The following is a 20,103-nucleotide window of genomic DNA, read 5'->3' as shown; positions in this document are numbered from 1 at the left end:
AAATGCATTTAATTATACTTGTTAACTTTTTGAACTTAAATACAAATACATTGGGCATAAAAAGACAATAGAATTTTCATACTAGTCATTAAGCTACTAATATAGATAATAATAGAAGTAATTAAAGCGGGTCATGTTTGCATGTTTGGAATTGTAACAGCTGAAATAAATAATACATCAGTATTCTGAATAGTAACCTGCGGGCCGCATTAAGTGAAGGTGGGGGCCGCATGTGGCCCCCGGGCCAGCCCATGTATGCTCTAGTCTACACCATAGCGATAGACGCACTGGAAGACGGAAGTTCAATGGAATGCATTGAAGTCAATGAGAGCCGGCTGGACCAGTTTAAGAATAAACACTATTTTTAATGATTGGGACCTTTGTCAGATAATCGGTCCAGGAAAATAAAAGACATCACACGTTTTCTGATCTCTCGTTTCTCGATGTGCTACACACTATATAATCCAAATTTGCTGTGTGTATCTTAAGAGCACGGAGCAAACTTCTGACTGGGCTGTCTAGCCTGGAAACCTGACGAATCTGCCAGAACGTACAGCCCAATGCTCTTTAGATACCGCAATACAATTATTTAGTGTGCACATGGAATAACAATAGAAACCAGAAAACAAAGTGCAATCACAGTGCGATGTGTCTTCTTTTTCTCATCGATTATTTAACAAAGGAAACAAAAAAGCGTTCAACAGAAAAGCAAAAATTCAAAGATAGTGTTTATTCATAAGCTTGTCCACCCTCTCATTGATTTCAATGCATTCCCAGTGCCTAATGAACGGACCTCTGCATATCCTTAACGTGAGGAGGAAAACAGGGAATTTTGCTAACGACTAAATGGGGAGATAAAAAGGGAAAATTTAAAAACAAAGACAAACCCAAAACAAACAAAATCTTGACAACGGAAAGTAAAAATCCCATCTTCAGTATTTAGCCTAACACATTCTTGCAACACAATTAGAGCCCTTGTTCAGTGTCAAGCTGACAACCCATCCTCGAGGTTCTCACATGATTAAAAACCTTAAAAAGTTACATAAGCAGCACAACACATTTGTTGACAAGTTCCATAAAAGGTTTGAGGTCAATGCCACACGAACAAGAGCAGCAGCTCTAACAGTAAAACAAGACTGTGTGGATCATGGACTTCATGTGGCCAGTAATCTGTGACGTATCTATGTGATGTATGACCCAGTATACGGGCAAGGTCTCAGCCCGGTTCCGGCGCCATTCACTTTGTTATAGATGGCTTGGCTGACTCGCAAAGAGTCTAGCTAGCCGATGACATCATTCGTGCCCAACATCGGGCAGCCCCAAAAAGGTAAACATCACATAGTTTCATTCCTATAGAACAATGTTAACAAAAATAGTGGCATTCTATGTTATAAATTCAGCAATTCCCATTACGCCCGCCGTCCCCATGTTGGGACAATAGCAGATCTACAAGATCACAGCGCGTCGTGATGCGATGCGTTGTAAGCATACAGTGTCGATCGGCAACTTTTGAATAGCCTAAAGTATAAAACAGGGCTTTAAGTGGTTAAACGAAGGTTATCCGTCAGTGTAGAAAGTGTCTGAGGTCCTCCCGGATCTCAGCCTCGTCCCAGGGCCCGTGGATGTTGTCCTTGTGTCTCTGTAGCCTGACCAGCAGCAGGGGACAGAGCAGGGTGACGCTCCCGAGGGCCACGGCCAGGAGCACCGCTCCCCCGAGCCACTTGAACCCCAGGCCCCCCACGCCGCCGAGACACACCGCCACGCACACCCAGGCGAACTGTCCCGGGGCGTGCTCCTTGATCCTGTGCAGGAGGCAGGGCCACAGGGCGAACACCACCAGCGCGCAGCTGAGCATGGCGAAGGTGTGCAGGGCGCCGGGCAGCCTGGACGCCAGGCACACGGAGGAGAAGAGAGCGGCGTTCAGCGACAGGCTGCCCGGGGGCGAGGGTCGGGCGTACGGGAACGACACCAGGTGCGCCAGGAGCATGACGGCCGACATGGCGTACACCGTGTCCGTGCTCACCGACTCCGTCAGCGTCTTGAGCACCGGAGAGAAGCCGAAGGTGAAGGAGAGGAAGATGGTGGCGCTCAGCAGGTCGGCCAGGTGCGTGCGGGGCTCGCCGCCGGAGCCTTCCCCCGGCGGGCCCAGGCCTTGGTACAGGCCGTAGCCCAGCAGGGCGCAGAGCAGGCTGCTCAGCAGCAGGGCCTCGGGGGTCAGCAGGGCCCGCTCCATGTAGAGCCAGAGGGTGAGGAAGATGGCCACGCAGGAGAGCTGCTGTCCCACCAGGCCCGCCTCTCTGACCACGGCCCAGTAGCGGTACTGCCGGATGCCCACGTTCCTCCGGAGCTCCTCCAGGAAGCGCTGGTCCACGTAGTTGTCCGGGAACGGCTGGCGCTCCCACAGGACCTTCCGCCAGGGCACGTCCGGACCCGGGGTACTGTCCGCTCCCATCTCCCTGACCGCAGACACACGGGATAGAATGCTTTAAATAAAGCGTTTAAATATGTACTTAACATCCATAGAGGATGTTCATTTGTTTTAGTACTTGGGAGGCCAGTCTGTGACGTTATACTGTGACGTCAGTCATCTCCATATTTGGGCATACTGAGGGAAACAACTTTATTAGCAAGTGGTGTAAAGTAACTAAGTACATGTACTCAAGTACAGCACTTAACATACATTAACCACTTCAGCCCTATATACATTTCGGCCATTTGAAAATAGCCGATCTACAAGCTCACAATGCGTCGCGATTGGTGAGCTTGTAGATCTGCTATTTTGATACATTTAAAAACTTGTGAAATGGCACATTCTGCATTATGAGTACCATCTATTTTTGGTACTTTAAGTGCATTTTGATACCAATACTTTTGTACTTTTACTAGTCAACTAAGTCAACTTTTAATTCCAGACTTTTACTTGTAAAAGAGTATTTCTACATTACTCTTACATGACTAATTATTGATACTTTTACTACTAAATGCGAGTACTTTTTCCACCACTGTTTATTAGCCTTGAAACCTGACTGACTAGTCATACTATAGGCTAGCAGCTAATAGTATGATCTTCCTGGCTGTGATCTGTCACTTCACCATAAAGAAGAGGAAAACACTTCATATAAAAACAGAGGTTCTAAGTTAAGGACACGTTTATGAAGACACAGAAGTGACACACAGCTCCATTCATCAGAGATCATGATCAGTGCTACCAGGCTAATGCTAAAAGTACAATCACTAGTGACAACATAATGCTATTCATTCACGACAGAATAACTATACATAGTTTAACGTAGCAGCTCCTTAAAGACGTAAACAGCCCTCAAAAGGCTTTTTATTTACCTGATAAATCGGGTTGTTGTTACCACAAGCTCATCCTCTTCGATACAAGTGTTGATCCATCCCGGAAATGAGGCATTTGTTGTGGGGAATTAACCATGAATGTGAAAGCAGCGCCCCCTGTTGACTCATTATTGGATAACACTCCATAATCCATAGAATAGATCAGTGGTTGGTTTTCAACCCTTTTCATCAAGGTACATTATTTATTGGGCATTTGAGCCATGGAACCACTATTTGATGAGATTTAGACTCTCAGACCCAAAACGTAGAATGTTTTGTTATCGTTGGATAAGATTTTGTCCACAATTCCATGTTATATTGATGTTGGTACCATTAGGAGAGACAACAGGCAAACGTTGATCAAGATAACAATTCTTCTACATTCTCTAATTGTGTAGACTTCTTATAGATTAAGTAATGCAGATGGTTAACAATAATTTAACTCTTGAGAGCGTAAAATGATTTCATTTTACGCTCTCAAGAGTTAAAGATCTATAAGGGTCCATTTGGTTACCAACTCTCCATTTAGCTGGGGACCACCTGATTCTCAACCATTTTAATTTCAAGGACCCCCAATTTGACATGCATTAGGCTACGGACCCCCATTTAATGGCATTTCTATTTCTGGGACCCCAATTTGTATTGTAAAATCAATGTTAATTTAACTCTGAGAGTGTACAAATGGAATCAAATGGACCCGTTAGGGTCCATTTGGTTCCATTTGTACACTTTTAGAGTAACAGACCCATAAGGGTCCATTTGGTTCCTAACTATCCATCATTTAGCTGGGGACCCCCTGGAACTCCCTCAAGGACCCCTGGGGGTCCCCGGACCCCACTTTGAGAACCAATGCCCTACAGTAACCACTACCCAGTGGTACTGTGTACTGTGTAGACCCTGTCCGTATGTCCCTCTTCTAAAAGTACTAAGCATTAAGGGACCGCTTGCTGTTCAACCACCATGCTGATGATTCCTTCAAGGAATGACGTGGCATGCACATTTTGGCATGAATGATCCTTCCAATACTTCACAATGACTAACACATATGATAATCCTCAAATTGCAGCAAAATATAGGATTCCTGATTTATAGTTTAATCTATTAACTCACTGTTCCAAATTATTACCAGTTTGTTAGAACTGTGAATTGTCATTAGCATATCTGTGACTTCAGTTGCAGATTGCTACAGAACAGTGGACAATGCAGCTTGGCTGGACAGAGCAGGCAAGTAGAACAAAGCGACAAAAGCAAGTCACTTCTCGGTATTCAAGTAGAGGAACAACATAACAGGACACAGACAAGGTATGACTGTTTAATTTGCTCACATTTCAAAAGTAGACAGCATAACTTAAGATAATTTATAGAATATATTAACAGAGTTTATTCTCATTACTGATTCATTGAGTTAGAAAGACGGTTATATTTCCAATCCCAATACAACATGGCTTTTGATTCAAACATTCCAATAAACTAAGAGTTTATAATCCTCACAGGCTTTTTTATGTATGAATGTCATTTTATATTAATGGGGTAACTGTAAAGCACTTTAAAGGGAACATAAATCATATTATTAATCCATCAAATTATAAGACATACAGAATCTCAACATACAGTGCTTGAATTAAACACCATTTAAAATAGTAACAAATTTATAGGTGGTAATAAATGGCCTACTTTTGACAGGTAAAAAAAAGGGGGTGAACCCCTCCTCACCGCCACATTTTTGTGGTGGCTGTGTCTATTACTGCAAGGACACAATAGTCAGTGCAACATATGATATATACTGCAAAACTGTAAAATCTAAATACAACAATACATATTTGTTCAAACAGCATTTTGCGTTCTAAGAAGGACATAGCTTGTCTAATGAAGGCATTGAGCGCTTTTCATTTCGCAGTACAGGGCAACTCAAAATCTCATCAGAAGATGGTGACATGGTGCTTCAAGTCAGGGTTTTTAAATATGACACAATTATTGAACGCAATAAAAAAGAAACGAAAAAGCACAAAAACTTCAAATGCCACCATCACAGACCAGAGTGGTGTCTTAATACTGTATCAGAAACTATTCAGAGAAATACCTCTACAACAGATATCTTTAAATGATGTCGGCACACACAGGTTGCATAATTATCTGTTAGGTTTCCATACAGCAGGAACTTCAGCATGCCATTAGGCTGGACATCAGGGAGAGACTGACAAATAGATCTGGATCTTGGGTTGCAGGCAAAAAAACATAACAAAAAAAGAGACAAGAACCCATGCTCTAGAGGTGAAAGTGTATAAAGGATAAATCAAAACAACAAATGCATTTTGTTCTAAAAGCCAAGGTACTGTGCATGTTTGTGTCGACCCAACCCGATCACCAGAGGAAACGTTAATCTATACTCCAGAAATGGCCATTTAAAAATAGCATTAGAAGCCACGGCAAATTAATCATGCATGTGTATTTGCCTCCGCGTAGTTATGGCAATGAGCTTCCATTTGTCGGTTAGATGGAAAAATAGATTTACTGTCACTACTAGAGACAGGCAGGCAGGCACAACATCTCCACAGGCAAGGTGGCTGTAACCAGACACCCCCTTTTCAGCAGCTGGGGGCTGGGCAGTCCAGAGTTGGGATGTGGTGTAAACTGGTCGCCATTTGAGCCAACAGAAGCCCATGAAACATGGCAGAGGAGAGTAGGGCAGTATTTGCAGAGATTTGGAGATGGCACATTTCCCTTTCCCCTATTCCAGCTTTAACAGCATGGTCCCTTATCTGAAGACCTGCCATGTCTGCATGGGCATAACTGTGCAGCGTGCACAGTAAAATCCTCAGTGTTCATTTAACTCTGAGAGTACACTCTCTGAGTTACGAAATGGATGAATTAACACTGAAGATTTTACTGTGTGTGACTAGAATAAAAACGTGTTTTCTTGGCAATTTGACTCATTTGAAGGCCACACGCAATCACTAAATTCAAACCTAAGGCATCTCAATAGCACATGATGGTAAATGTCATAGTAACAACTAGCAACAGACAGAAGAGTCACTCCTCCCACACTTTGACTGGAAGACTAAAGCTGCAAAGACCTACCATCTAGCTTAGGTTATGTGTCACTGCCAATAAAAACATGCATCATAAGGCCACTGGCCTGTTGGTAATTTTTTGGCTCCGTTAGAAAAATGTTCATACCATACATTTCTTATATCACTTTCTATGAGGAAGTACAGCAGCAAAGAAGATTTATAAAATTAGTTTCTTAATCTGTAGTAGCATTGAGGTTGTGGCTGGTCGCCACTAGGTGGCCACTCTAAAAAGGAGCCCCATATTAGGTTTAGGCATGGATTGTACTTGCTTAAATGTAGCTATGTTTGGCATGGGTTGGTTTAATATGATAAACTTGAGCTAAAGGGGAATTTCACAGATTTAGTGATCTTATGTGAGGAGATCGTAAATGCCCTAGAACACATAGGGTATTTTCCCCACACTACTGTATAATCTCACATCAGAACAATGGGATTTAGGTTCAAAATCTGTGAAATGTCCCTTTAAGGATAGGCACTGTAACGGTTAGCACGGTTAAGTTAAGATATAGGTTTGGTGTGGTTACAAATAGGGTAATGATTTGGCAGGATTTCACCAGTCATTTCTAAATCTGTTATTAAAAATGTATAATGTTGTTACTACGTTCTAAGAAATAACTAGTAGTTGTAAACTAGTGATGTACTACTTTGGGTTGCACCACTCATACATAGTGATTGTCATAGCTAAAGCTTGAATCACCTCGGCACGACCTCAGTGGCAAACCGTCTTCTGTACAGCAGCATCATCAGCAGCACTGAAATATCAACACCCTCACAAATCTAATGAAAATGTACAGCCCGACCTTTTCACAAATGAGAAAGGTCTAATATATATGTTGCTCTGCAAATGTATAAAACTAAGTTCTCAGGAATAACTAGTAAGACTGGCACAACCTGTTTCTATTAAGTGTGGTGTGACTTCTGACTTAAAGCATACTTACGTGATGATGACTAGATTTTAGTAAGGACTTGCAGACAGCTGGTGCAGCCCTCCACCTGGGGAGGCCATCCATTCCGTCCTTTTCTATGGTGGCCATCTAATGACAACTGTTAGTTCCTGCTCCAGGGCAGAGTCTCCCACTGTCCCTCTAACACCAGTGAATCAACAGACCAGAGAAAGAAGGGATGACCTTGGACCTTCAAAATGTCCGTCGTTCTCTATACCTTAGTTAGAAAGTTAGACAATGAGCATCCAATTCTCTACGTGTGCATTTGTGTGTACGTGTTCACATTATGGTCCTTGTGGTCAAAGTCACAAGCCGAGACTCCCCCGGGTCAGTAAAAAATACCCCCCCACCCCCCCATGATTTGTAGGCTAGTGCGTTAGTTTTGTTTTTCTGTCTCTTCCCATATCGACAGGGGTGGGTTACGTGCGTGTTTTACTTTTGTCTTCAAACAGCGAGCGGAGCAGGTAGACCTGGGTCGCAGACACCAGCAACATGACGACCAGGTTGGTGATGGACCACCAGTTGACCCGGTCAAAGTTACTCTCCTGGATGTTCCGGTCACGAGCCTCAAAGGCTCGCAGGACAGTCTGGATCTGCAGACTCTTCCCCAGGCGGGACTTCACGCTGTTCATGGTATCCTGACAATGAGGAGACAATGGGAGGTCAACGTGGATTTGAATACAGAGCTAAGACAGGGGAGTGGCCACCCACATTATACAAAACTAACCAGCGGTAAAACATTCAAAGCAGTGGCAGATGAAAACACTTCAAAGTCTCCCTGAGGGCGGATCTGACGCCTGATTTATGCTTAAGTTGCGTGACACGATGCACTAAGTATAAATCAGGCATGACGTGACAAAGCAAGCTGCTGAATCAGGTATTCTGTCTTCCATTAGAAGACCACATCATCCTCTGCTGAAAAATGTGCTTCGTTTTATCAATAGTACAGGTGAGAGTGCTAAACTATGAGATGTAGGCACTGGCAGTGTGCTGTACTGATCTGTGGTCTACGGCCTTGTGCCCACAATATCAGAACACCAGGGCCAATAGCCTCAAGTGTATTATCGGTAGTACATCAGTTATTAATATTTACAATTAGAAAATGAAGAAATCACTACTTTGTTACTAACAATTGCCTGGCATCAGCCTTTGCAAGGTCACAGGTAAATTAAGGTAAATAAAATGGATGTGTTCAGAGTGCTGTTGTTGGGAGATTTCATTAGAATGGCTCTCAACCAATCGCAATGCAATGTCATAACTCAGTGTGGTATAATTACATTTTAGTCAAATAACTGATTCTCTTCTTATGTAGCGCATTTTGAATAAACAACTGCCATGAATGTGGGACCTTTTAGTGGCTTTTTTTTTTAAGGGACAGTGACCCTGACTCACCTTACTCGCCGTTCCCTACTAGGTCTGCCTCATGTACTTCCTGCTCACAGTTCAGTTCACTGGACTACACATGTGACATCTGACACAAATAAGGTCTGTTTGTGGGGGTGGAGCGAAGGAGGGCACTATGATCCTCTCAAATGGGTAAGAGTTCATGACATTGTCTATTTTTACAACATTCTCCTTTGCCTGCATGTGGTCTAACAATTCCCCTGCAACTTGGGATACAGTCTTGAGTCAGAAGAGTTATTTGAATAAAGATAGAACACAGAGGTGTACTGTCGATTTATGTGATCAACGACATTTAGAGGACAAGCAACAATGTCAAGACTAGGAGTGAAATGATCAATCTAAATCACTCACATAGAGTAATTGAAACATGTTTTTTTTTGTCAAATCAATAGATTATTAAACACATTATCGTAAGTTGCATCCCTAATCGAGACCAATGCTTGGTCCATAAATATGATGCCACTGCCTGATTTTGACTTGGTTGTGCGTGTTTGCACAACCAAGTAAGTATAAATCCCCCTTCTTAGGCTGCTCACCATGATGTCCTCTAGCTTCATGTCCAGCATGTCTGTCCCATGCACATATTCTTTCCAGTCCTCAGGGTCCTCTCCCTCCGCCTCCATGTTGTCCAGGATCAGCTCAAAGAAGATGATCTTCTCTGACAACGTGCTGAACGTGTTGTCAAAGCAGAACATGTAGTCCCCATCCTCCGTCTCAACACTGGAGGGAAAACGCAGGGTGGGTGGGAGATTTGGCTGAATGTGACTGGCTGTCTGATTAATGTGTGTGTGTGTGTGTGTGTGTGTGTGTGTGTGTGTGTGTGTGTGTGTGTGTGTGTGTGTGTGTGTGTAAGTATAGTCTCTCTGATGATGTGTGTGACTTACGTGTGTACTCCGTCTGATTTGCGGTAGTCGTTGTACAGCACGTGACCAGAGGGAGATGAAATCCAGAAATCTACATCCAGCCCAGCACCATCTAAAACCTGTGAACATCATGTGCACATGCATGTACATTTACGCACGCGCACACACACACACACACACACACACACACACACACACACACACACACGCGCGCACACACGGGTGACAGAAATGAAAGAGCGTGTTAAAAGAGTACTGCACCAGCCTTTCATGATTTCCAGCATTCTTCACTGTTGCGTCCTAAGAGGTGAATTGCTGCAATAGCTTATTACAAAACATTGTATAACAGCCAGTAGGCCTACAGCCTATGGAGGAGAGGAGACAGTCAGATAAAGGCTTCCTGCCTGAAGCGTTAGGCCTGGGTATCTTGATTTTGTCCATCCTCATATAGACACAACAATGACATTTGGGGAAAAGAATATGCTTAGAATGCCCCACTACTGGCCAGTAGTATTCCGTACAGGCAAATGGCAAGCGTGGCATTCATAGAGTATTTTCATACGTCATCAATATCACAATTCATGATACGAGTTATGAGTTACACCCTGGCAGGCAAAACAGGTTTCTATATCAATGAGGGCAATGAAGCAGGTAATATAACCTGTTTCTTAAAGTTTCTAAGTCAATGGATATGCACAGATGAACCAGTAATAAGAATATAAAGGCACATACTGAAACATTAACTCTTATTGAATTGTCTAGCCTTGGATCAAAACCATATCATAGATTAGCTCCAATCGGAACCTCACCCTCGGGAGAGGTACTAAATGGGGCTAATCATAGATGTATTTTATCGACTTTGACATTTGCATATCACAGATACAAAAGTAAAAGTCCGACTCGATAATATACATCTATGATAGTCTTGATCCAAGGCTATGAACTGTCAGAGCTGACAGACATACAGTAGCTGTTGTTATAGACTGTACACTACATTCTCATACTGTAGTAATACTTATGTGGCGGGATATAATTTTGAACTATTCATTTACATCTTACCTGATCATTTTGACTATTCATTCACATCTTACCTGATCATTTTGACTATTCATTCACACATCTTACCTGATCATTTTGACTATTCATTCACATCTTACCTGATCATTTTGACTATTCATTCACACATCTTACCTGATTATTTTGACTATTCACTCTCATCTTACCTGATCATTTGAACTATTCATTCACATCTTACCTGATCATTTGACTATTCATTCACATCTTACCTGATCATTTTGACTATTCACTCTCATCTTACCTGATTATTTTGACTATTCATTGACACATCTTACCTGATCATTTTGAACTATTCATTCACATCTTACCTGATCATTTTGACTGTTCATTCAGACATCTTACATGATCATTTTGAACTACTCATTCACACATCTTACCTGATACTCTATCTCCAGGGACGCGTCTTTCTTCATGGTCTGGTAGAAGCACTCCTTTCGACCGGCGGGTAAAGTGAAAGTGAAGTCGCTGTCCAGAGACTGCGAGAAGGCGGCCAGGACCACGGATCTCTCCGGGAGAAGAGCTACGATCAGCAGGGACAGTACACTTAGAAACACCCTGACCACCCGCATGGTGGAACACTGGATGGGTCTCTAGCGATGGAGAGAGAGGAGAGAGTTGAATTAAAACAGACAAAAAGGGGTTTGACGATCGCTTTCCTCGTGTAGCTGTGGTGAAGATATGAGTGTGTTGTGTGTGTTCGTCAAAACTTCAGTTCTGTTCAGCGTTGCCAGATTGTGTGAGACAAATAAGCAACCGGGTCTATGAAAACAAACAAACCCGAAAGAAGCGACTAGGCGATCTACAAGTTCACAGTAGATCGAAAACTCATGAAATAAAATGTGGAGTAATTAGATTTTTTTTAATTTTTTTAAACATTCTAACAACACAAATGCTCCTCTGGGCACAACACGTTTTCATGACAATATGAACCACTGGTTTAATTAATAATTCTTATTTAGATATGAATTAAAATATTTGGAAGAAACCCTAAATGGTCAACCACACTTTAGAAACAAGCCCAAAAAAACGCAACCAGACGCAACTACCAATATTTACAAGCAACTTTACAGAAAAAGAAGCCCAAAGTGGCTTATAATAAGCGGACATGGCAACACTACTTCACTTCTGTTGGACAGCTCATCCATTCGAGAAAGACCCCGCCCGTTTAGAACTTAATAATTTGCATTAAATAATCTATTTCCAAAAATACGAAATTGTTTTTAAAATAACCGAATTTTCAGTTCATTCTATTGGAATAATGTTAGTCTATTATGTATTAAATGATTGAAAATACTTCTATCACGGCAGATTTTACAGGCGCCTATTCGAATTGAAACCTGGGAAATGGAGTTGTGTTGTCTCAAATCAAATGCCATGCTCAAGACAAGACGCATCTAAAATAATTCCTTATTACATCTATAATAAGAGGTTTCAAGAATAAAGAATACATTATAATGTCAACTTTGTTAACGTTATCAAAGACTATTGGACAAAATAAGCAATATAAATATTACATTATGGTATTATTTATTTCAAAGAAACATCCTAGAGTTATGACAGATGGGGACCATTATATAACTATTATTTTAATAATGTAACGTAATAATGTATGACAATCATACATTGAAGACATGCACATTCTGTGAATCATTATAGAACTATAATTTTAATGTAATGTGATAATGTCTTTGTATGACAGTCATACATAAATACAAATTCTGTGAAGCATATAATTTGGGAAGCATTTGGGTTTAGGCAGCAGACAGTGTTTTTCTCAGATAAAAGCCTTTAATCATGACAATGATCACGATTCGAGGTGTGATTTCAATGTCAAAGCCAAAAAGTACACAATGTTCTTCCCTTCCTTCGATCCCTGTCAGCTTCTCAGCTGATCAAATCATTTGATCATTATCACAGGAAAGACATGTGTCAACACTCAACAGTAGCGAAAACATTTGGTCATTTACGATCAGTCAGTCAGTTGAGCAACATTTAGTTATCATTGCAGTAGTTTAATGATTTCCTCTATCAGTAAAATAGATGACGCGTTCTGCCAGCATTCAGCTTCCAGCTCAGCTCGAGACAACAAGAGGTAAAGAGGCGGGGCTTCGTCCAAACGTCACGCATCCTGCTCTCCAACATTGATAGACTAGGAACCAATTTGCTTTGCAAGTTGCACATCCGGTCTGGAATGGATACGGATACGCAGCATCTATATGTGTTTTAACTACTGGATACAGTAGGCATTTGTGATTTAAAAATGATCTTTTTCTTAGCTGTGTAGTTGACCATTGATCTGAATTTTATTCATTTCACGATTTTTATTATTATTATTATTTTTAATTATTTTCCCAAAAAATGTTCTTACTTTGTAGCACTTTGAGATTTGGTTCAAATATAATAAATAAAAATAGTACGTTACAAAAATAAAATATTATGATTGTTATTATTATTATTATTATTATTATTATTATTATTATTATTATTATTATTATTATTATTATTATTATTATTATCATTATTATTATTAGACTTTTCTCTTTGCAGATGAGTAAGGCTGGGGAACGAGGCTTTAGCTCTAGACCGGATCCGAGCACCGAGCAGTAAAACAGAACCAGGGCTTTCCGCAGGTGCTGCGATGTATGGAAAACATCGGTGACGTAGGGCTACCTCATTGGTCGGTTCATCTCCAGGCCTGATCCCATTGGTCGCGACGCAGGAGCCGTGCTAACGCTAGCCAAACAGTGTGCCGTCCATCCACACACACAGAACAGAAGCGGCCGAGCAGTACGAGAGGCAGCGAGGGTTTTCCGCACAATGAAATTTAAAACACCTCCGCTGCCGTTCTTCCGTTAAAGTGGCACACCCTCGCTGTTTGAACATATTTTTAGTAATTATCTCAGGCCCTTCGCTCATAAAGAAGCTTGTTGGCAGTTTGTTTAAGGCTAACGAGAGAGTAGGAAAGAGAAGAAAGAGAAGCGAGGATGTTGGTCCCCGCGGGAAGATAATGAAGAGGTTGCGCGTTGTGTTGGTGTGCCTCATTGTAGCTCTCCTGTGCTGGTAAGATACAACAAAAAAATCACATCTTTACATCCCTTCATCTTCATCACTACGTTTATGACAACAACATTGACGTTTGAAATGACTCTTTAAAAGCACCTAAAGCAGTGTTTTTGTCACTGTGTGTTTTTTTTTGTGTCATGTCGTTTTTGCGTTGTTTCCATCTTTGGACACATCGATGTGTGTCATTTAAACGGGTTGGCCTCGCTCAAAAACCCATTGTTTAACGTTAACTTGTTAGTTACTGTAACCAGCCAGATGTTGTTGTCAACATTGCTGGCTTTACCAAAGAACAGTAAAGGTAGGTATTGAATGGCTGACATGAACTCTTGTCTTCTTGGCCATATCTTTTGTAACGGTTGCTTATCATACCAACTACTGAATATATTCACTGGCAACCTCTGTTATCTCAAAATTCTGTATTTTGAATTTGTGTCCATCCATACAATGAATGTTGGCTTGTATGCTGACATGTATTGTATGGAAATATGAACCTAACCCTCACTTCACAGGTAGAAGTTAAAGCAAAATATGTGTCAAGGTGCTATAATTTTACAGGAATAGGCAATATGTTGAATGGAAACATATTATTGGATGTAAACGCATGTATTGTAATATACTATGCATCTATAGGTTTCATGAAATGGCCAGCTTATTGCCTGTTCTCCACTAGCAGCATGCCTACATGTTCATAGAGGTGACAGCTGTCAGTGGTCGTGAATTTGTTAAGTCTATAAGAGGAGCCACTGACATACATAACAATAGAGTTAGTGAGGACTCTGGAATAAAAAAAGGACATGCAATGTGTTAACTTTCTCCGGCTCAGTGATTCAGTTACAGCTACCTCTCCAGGTTGAAGCTATCAGCAAATCACCATTTCTGTGTATTATTCATCTATCAGTGGCAGATTTAGTTTCCCTTCATTTTTAACTACAGGTATATAGACTTTGAAAGTTTTTCACAGCTTTATTCTTTTTCCAATATTCATATCATGTAGTAAATCATGAGTCATGACATGGCTTATTCATATCATGTAGTAGATCATGAGTTATGACATGGATTAGGTTAGTGATGTCTTCATCCATACGTAAAACTGGAAAGTGCAGAATCTGATGTTGTTGGTCTTGGAATGTTATGCCAAAATGTAAATTGGTTTCAATTGAGATAAGATCTACTCTGGTAGACTGCTAGATGAAGTTTATCAATGCAATTGAAGCCCTTAGGGCTTCAATAAGGGCTTCAATTGCCATTTAGGGCCATTTATAATGTCGACCCCTGCCCTAGACCTAGGGAATAGGGGGAAATGGCTGATTTACAAGCTCACGACACGTTGCATGCGTGGTGAGGTCTGATATTTTTGTGATTTCTGAAATTATTGAGAATATTGAGAATTGCACACCAGCTTTAAAGTGGTTAGCCGGATGTCAAACTGCTTATGGCTCTTGACAGGCAACTCCTACCTGGAGTCTGTATTTTTTAGAATACTAAGATTGACATATTTAATAATAATGATTGCCCTAAATTATCATCCAAAAGTAGGCTGACATTTTCCTCTTTGGATCAGATGACAGAACGGCTTAGCCGTGAATGTATCCTAAGGCAATGTGCTACTTGCATGTCAATTGGGTGAAAACCCTGTACATTTGTGCAGATATGGACATGTACAGTTTAATGTGTAGTTTCAGGAATTTAGCCTACAGTACTAGCTGTTATTTATTTGCTTTTACAGTGTGTCAGTTCTACTTTCTGTAGCTTGCAGTTTGTGTTGCAAATGCATATCATACATTACTCTGCTTAAAAACACACTACTGTGGGAATAAAGACAGTGGTCAGAGCAGATTGTAAAGGGAGGGTCTAAATTAAACAAAAAAGAACCCTAAATAGAGTTTAAATGTACCTTAGTTTCAAGATGTCCAGGAAGTGAAGCGTTACAATGGAGATATTGTTTTATGTGTTAATTAAGTAACGTAAGTCTAAAAGTTAACTTGCTTTACCGGTATGTTGATGAAAACATCAGATCTTCACTTCTGTGCTGTATGACCCACTAACGCTGATATTTGGTTCCAAATCTTACTCACGCTGAGCCAAAGATGCTGATATTGCATTGCAAAAAAGTGTCCATGCCATGACCCACCAAGGCCTATATTCTTTTAAATACTGAACCGTCAATGCTGATATTTTGTTTTGCGTAAAACACACATGCCAAATGAAATATTTACCCGCATTAGTGCTGGGCTGGTGTTAATGTTGGGCCCTGCATATTTATGCATTTTAAAATGTAGCATTAACCTCCTTTTTTTGCCAGCTTTGTTTCATTCTGCATCCTAGCATGAGTATAGGTCAGAGTTTCTGTGTCAACCAACTTGAACCAAGCGGGCATTTAAGGGGTTAAGTGCCTCCACACAGCAGTACAGGCCGTCTGTGCCTGGTCTGTGTCTGAACAAGGAAGGGGAATACACAAAGACATCAGTAATGGAATGGCAGCCAAGCAGGAACAGGGAACTAGGTGCTCGGGTGGCGCAGTCGTAAAGTCCCTGCCGAACCACCACAGAGGTTGTGGGTTCGGATCCACCGTGGTACTTTGTTTGGCGTCTATGCCAACACAATTGGCCCGTGTTCAGGGGAGGGAAGCCGGGCGGGGAGGCTCAGGGTGATATTGGCATTACATGTACTCCTATGGGCTGGGGGCGGCACCTGTCCACGGGGAGTGTTGGGCGGGAGGAGTAGTACGAAGGCTCTATGTCCTCTCGGTGGGGGCTCCTCCTCGCTGGCAGGTGAGGCGAGTCAGTAGGATGCAACAGCAGTGACACAACACAGAAATGTGTGTGGGGAGGAATTCATTGGAATAACGACTAAATTCAGGAGAAAAAGGAACTGCTCACTGTCCCAGAAAAGTGAACGTATATAGATTCATGCGTAGCTAGAGAAGTTGAATCAACTTCGGTTTGCATTCAGTGAAATAACTAATAATCTTATGTGACTAGTATACTTACTATAAATCAATGCTTTACTGAAATCTTCTTCGTTGTTGGGCCCTGTCGTGGTGAGACCGGCTTCATCAATCACTGTTCACTGCTATGATGAGAAGGTTACACCGTTGCCAGACGGACAGAGAGTAGAGAACAGTGGTCAGTTGTTTGCTATGCTGGTACACGTTTTCACTTTCCCACAGCCAAACTAATGACCAGGCACAAACATGCATAGACTTCATTACTAATGTAAAGTCATTTTTAGCGTGCCGTTAACCTTCTCACGCCCCGGTGCCAACTCTCTCACACCTCCTCCCCAGAAGGATCTGATACTGTAGGTGTAGGAAACATGGGGATCAATGCAGCCATCTCCACTGAGAGTTTCTGCATCAGTTTTAAAGTGTTGACCGGGAGGCCTATAGAAGGGGGCTGGAGGCAAGGGAGCGTGGGGCTGTCGTCATGATTCACCTGGCAACAAGAGAGGAATGTTTGAGTTACCTGGTAACACTTTCCCTGGGCATTCTGCTGATCGTATCAAAATAGATAACTATACTATGCACATTGTTGAAGAGGATGCTAATTATCTTGTGTAATAGAAAAAGTATTTTGAATGCAGAAACATTTCAAGCACTACTCTTTAAATAGTTAATAAGAGCGCACAGGCAAAGGAATCAGTTGACTTTTAGCCTGCAGATTTCTGTACATTAATTATGGATATTATCAGAATCTTTGAGAGAGAGAGAGAAAAATGTGTTGAAAAATCCATAATCGGACGACCTCTGCTCAGAAATAGCAGCATGGACTCTTGTCCTCTATATGTTAGAGCGAGGCTCCTCTGGTCACTCAGTAACCAGCTGGGTCTTTATGTTGCAGGGGGCACGGCAGTATGTACTGTTTGTGTAGGTAATGTTCCACTGGTCACAGAGCCAATAACAGGGCTCTGACTGTGTATACATTAAGCCTGGCCTGTTCACATCAGAAACACTGTTTTGAGTGTCTGGACACGTGCACAATGTGTGGGTGTACCTGTGAAGGGTGTGACAGTGGCTCTGGAAGTAGAGCGGCCGTCTAAGAACCGGAAGGTTCCCTGGTTTGATCCACAGCTCCACCTGGCTTCTTGTCGAAGTGTCCTAAAGCAGGGCACTGAGCCACTAACTAACTGCTCCCAATGAGGTGTGTGTGTGTGTGTGTGTGTCTGTCACATTGTAAAGTGCTTTGGGTAAAGGCGCTGTACAAGATGATGCAGAACATTACAAAGATTTGTTTGTGTGAACATGGACATTCCCATGTTGACTTTCAAAAATGAAAGGTCTTGAGAAGAGCAAAACAAGGGGTTGTCCCGCACACTGTCTTCACTTGGAGCAAAATAGTCGAATGCAGATACAACGTTTTGATCGCTCTGACCTTCATCGGGCTGTTGCCTCCAGTACAGGCTCTGAGAGTTTCTGCATCAGTTTTAGAGTGTTGACCGGGAGGCCTATAGAAGAGACATTTTTGAATAGCCAAAGACACCTAAAATGACAGAGATGTGTTCCCGGATTGAATGGGTTAAAGGTCTGCCATCTACCACATGCATGCTGATGGTCCATTGTGGAACCTTGGGCCGTCAACCTTTACTTTATAGAGTGTGGAGCACAGTAGCTGTACTCCAATTAGAAGGCCGAACGTGCCAGCCACAGCGTTGATATACTGAATGTAATAGATAAGGACTTCAGAATTCTCCAAGCGCTCAACCGAACGCTTGTTTGCATGCAGACCTAGATGTGGAGCGAATTGCCTTCGTGATATATCAGGTCGTATTGTTTTAATATCATTAATTTGCTGTTCTTTTATTCACATAGTATAGAGGGAATCTCCCTTGTTTGTCAATAAAGATGCCTTGCGCATGTGAACGGTAATTTCTGTGTATGTCGTCTATAAACTGGACTTTAGGGTTTTATTGAACCAAGAGTGACAGGTCAGTCACGGCACATCAGCTGGTGACCCCGACCGTGACCCTGTCCAGTCCAGACGACCGCTGGATCCATAAGATCCAAACAACAATTCGCCCATACACTATGTGCTACAATTCCTTGGGGCCCCAGGAAGGGTACACGCGGTGCTATATGTGAATTGTATTATACCAAATTTAGGTCAATTGTTAAGTGAATGTGTAAATATGATTGCATGCATGTGAAGTCACCACTGAACAGCAGATTGAATGACCTTTGTGTATTAATACTTAGGCTCTGTACTTCCTATACCCCATGATGTCCCGTTAGTGGCTGGGTGGACCGAGTCGACCCTCCCAGCATCTGTCTCTCTGTATTCTATGATCCTATAGTTTACTGAGACAATACATTGTCTCTCTGTATTCTATATTTCTATAGACACCATTCTGTACTTCTATGAGACACTACACTAGCTGCCTTTGCACGGCTCTCTAAATCGCAAACTACGCCGGGTTCATGGGAAAAGATAGCACCTAGCCTAAATGTATCTTGTATGTTTCGTCTTGTATGTTTTGTCTTGTATGTTCCGACGTCCGACCGAAAAGGTTTAGACTGGTAGTGCAGTCTTGACAAAAACTAAACACTTAGACTGACAGTGCGGTCTTGACAAAAACGATACACTGTGTCTTGTATGTAGCGACGTCCGACCGAGAAGGTCTAGACTGACAGTGACAGTCTTGAAAAAAAACGAACACTGCGACCGGTTTAGACTATTAGTGCAGTCTTGAAAAAAAAATATATACACTATGACCGAAAGGTCTAGACTGACAGTGCAGTCTTGACAAAAACTAAAACTATACACTGTGCTTCAACGTCCGACCGAGAAGGTTTAGACTGGTAGTGCAGTCTTGACAAAAACTAAACACTTAGACTGACAGTGCGGTCTTGACAAAAACGATACACTGTGTTTTGACGTTGAAAGGCTGGCCTGCAGCCTAGGGAAGACCCCTAAATGGTACTACAGTGTGTCTTGTATGTTGTCCCTATATGTATGTCATCCGAATGAATGAAGGCCTCTGTAAGTCCTGTTTGTTTGTTTGTTTTTTAAGGAGTTTGTCTTTATATGTATGTTTTGACGTCAGAGACGTGTAGGCTGAAGGTGCGGAATTGGTCAAGAACAGATACCTTCTGTCATTGTTAAGTGTACATGTTTGTATCTGAGGTTAGGGGGTAGGCTCCCCAATCCCTTGGATACAACAGGCGGCAGCGGGGTCGCAAGGCTCCCAGAGCACGTTAAAGACAACATATAGTGCTGGGGAGAGGACTGAAGGGCCCCCGTGTTCTGTCAAGGATGAATCAACATCCTGCTGTGGAACCGTCTAGTCGATGTGCCGACTGCCGCTCTCTCCTAGGGTTGGCAGCACATGGTGCGTGGATGACAGTCC

General features: G+C 42.0%; 3 protein-coding genes across 6 annotated transcripts in view; 1 reads left to right on the top strand and 2 right to left on the bottom strand.

The window, feature by feature from the left end:
* Positions 1-921: 921 nt before the first annotated feature.
* pigc (phosphatidylinositol glycan anchor biosynthesis, class C) lies at positions 922-3,398 on the bottom strand. The gene is made up of 2 exons (XM_084066304.1): positions 3,340-3,398; positions 922-2,456 (listed from the first exon to the last, which is right to left on the bottom strand). The coding sequence occupies exon 2, from the start codon at positions 2,450-2,452 to the stop codon at positions 1,565-1,567; it is 888 nt and encodes a 295-aa protein (XP_083922430.1). The 5' UTR covers positions 2,453-2,456; positions 3,340-3,398; the 3' UTR covers positions 922-1,564.
* A 1,239-nt stretch (positions 3,399-4,637) lies between these two features.
* On the bottom strand, positions 4,638-11,403 carry tmed5 (transmembrane p24 trafficking protein 5). The gene is made up of 4 exons (XM_084067531.1): positions 11,076-11,403; positions 9,643-9,740; positions 9,295-9,478; positions 4,638-7,992 (listed from the first exon to the last, which is right to left on the bottom strand). The coding sequence occupies exons 1-4, from the start codon at positions 11,265-11,267 to the stop codon at positions 7,774-7,776; spliced, it is 693 nt and encodes a 230-aa protein (XP_083923657.1). The 5' UTR covers positions 11,268-11,403; the 3' UTR covers positions 4,638-7,773.
* A 2,073-nt stretch (positions 11,404-13,476) lies between these two features.
* Positions 13,477-20,103, top strand: part of suco (SUN domain containing ossification factor) — an 89,042-nt gene continuing 82,415 nt past the window's right edge. For all 4 annotated transcript variants that reach the window (XM_084067258.1, XM_084067257.1, XM_084067256.1 and 1 more), the window contains exon 1: positions 13,477-13,758. In XM_084067258.1, the coding sequence (XP_083923384.1) occupies positions 13,706-13,758 (53 nt within the window). In that variant the 5' untranslated portion in view covers positions 13,477-13,705. The remainder of the gene's footprint in view (positions 13,759-20,103) is intronic.

The sequence above is a fragment of the Gymnoscopelus microlampas genome (assembly GCF_963454915.1).
Source record: "Gymnoscopelus microlampas genome assembly, chromosome: 9".
NCBI classification, from domain to species: domain Eukaryota; kingdom Metazoa; phylum Chordata; class Actinopteri; order Myctophiformes; family Myctophidae; genus Gymnoscopelus; species Gymnoscopelus microlampas.
Note: the sequence above shows the minus strand (reverse complement) of the source record. Positions and strands in the feature narration are given on the sequence as shown.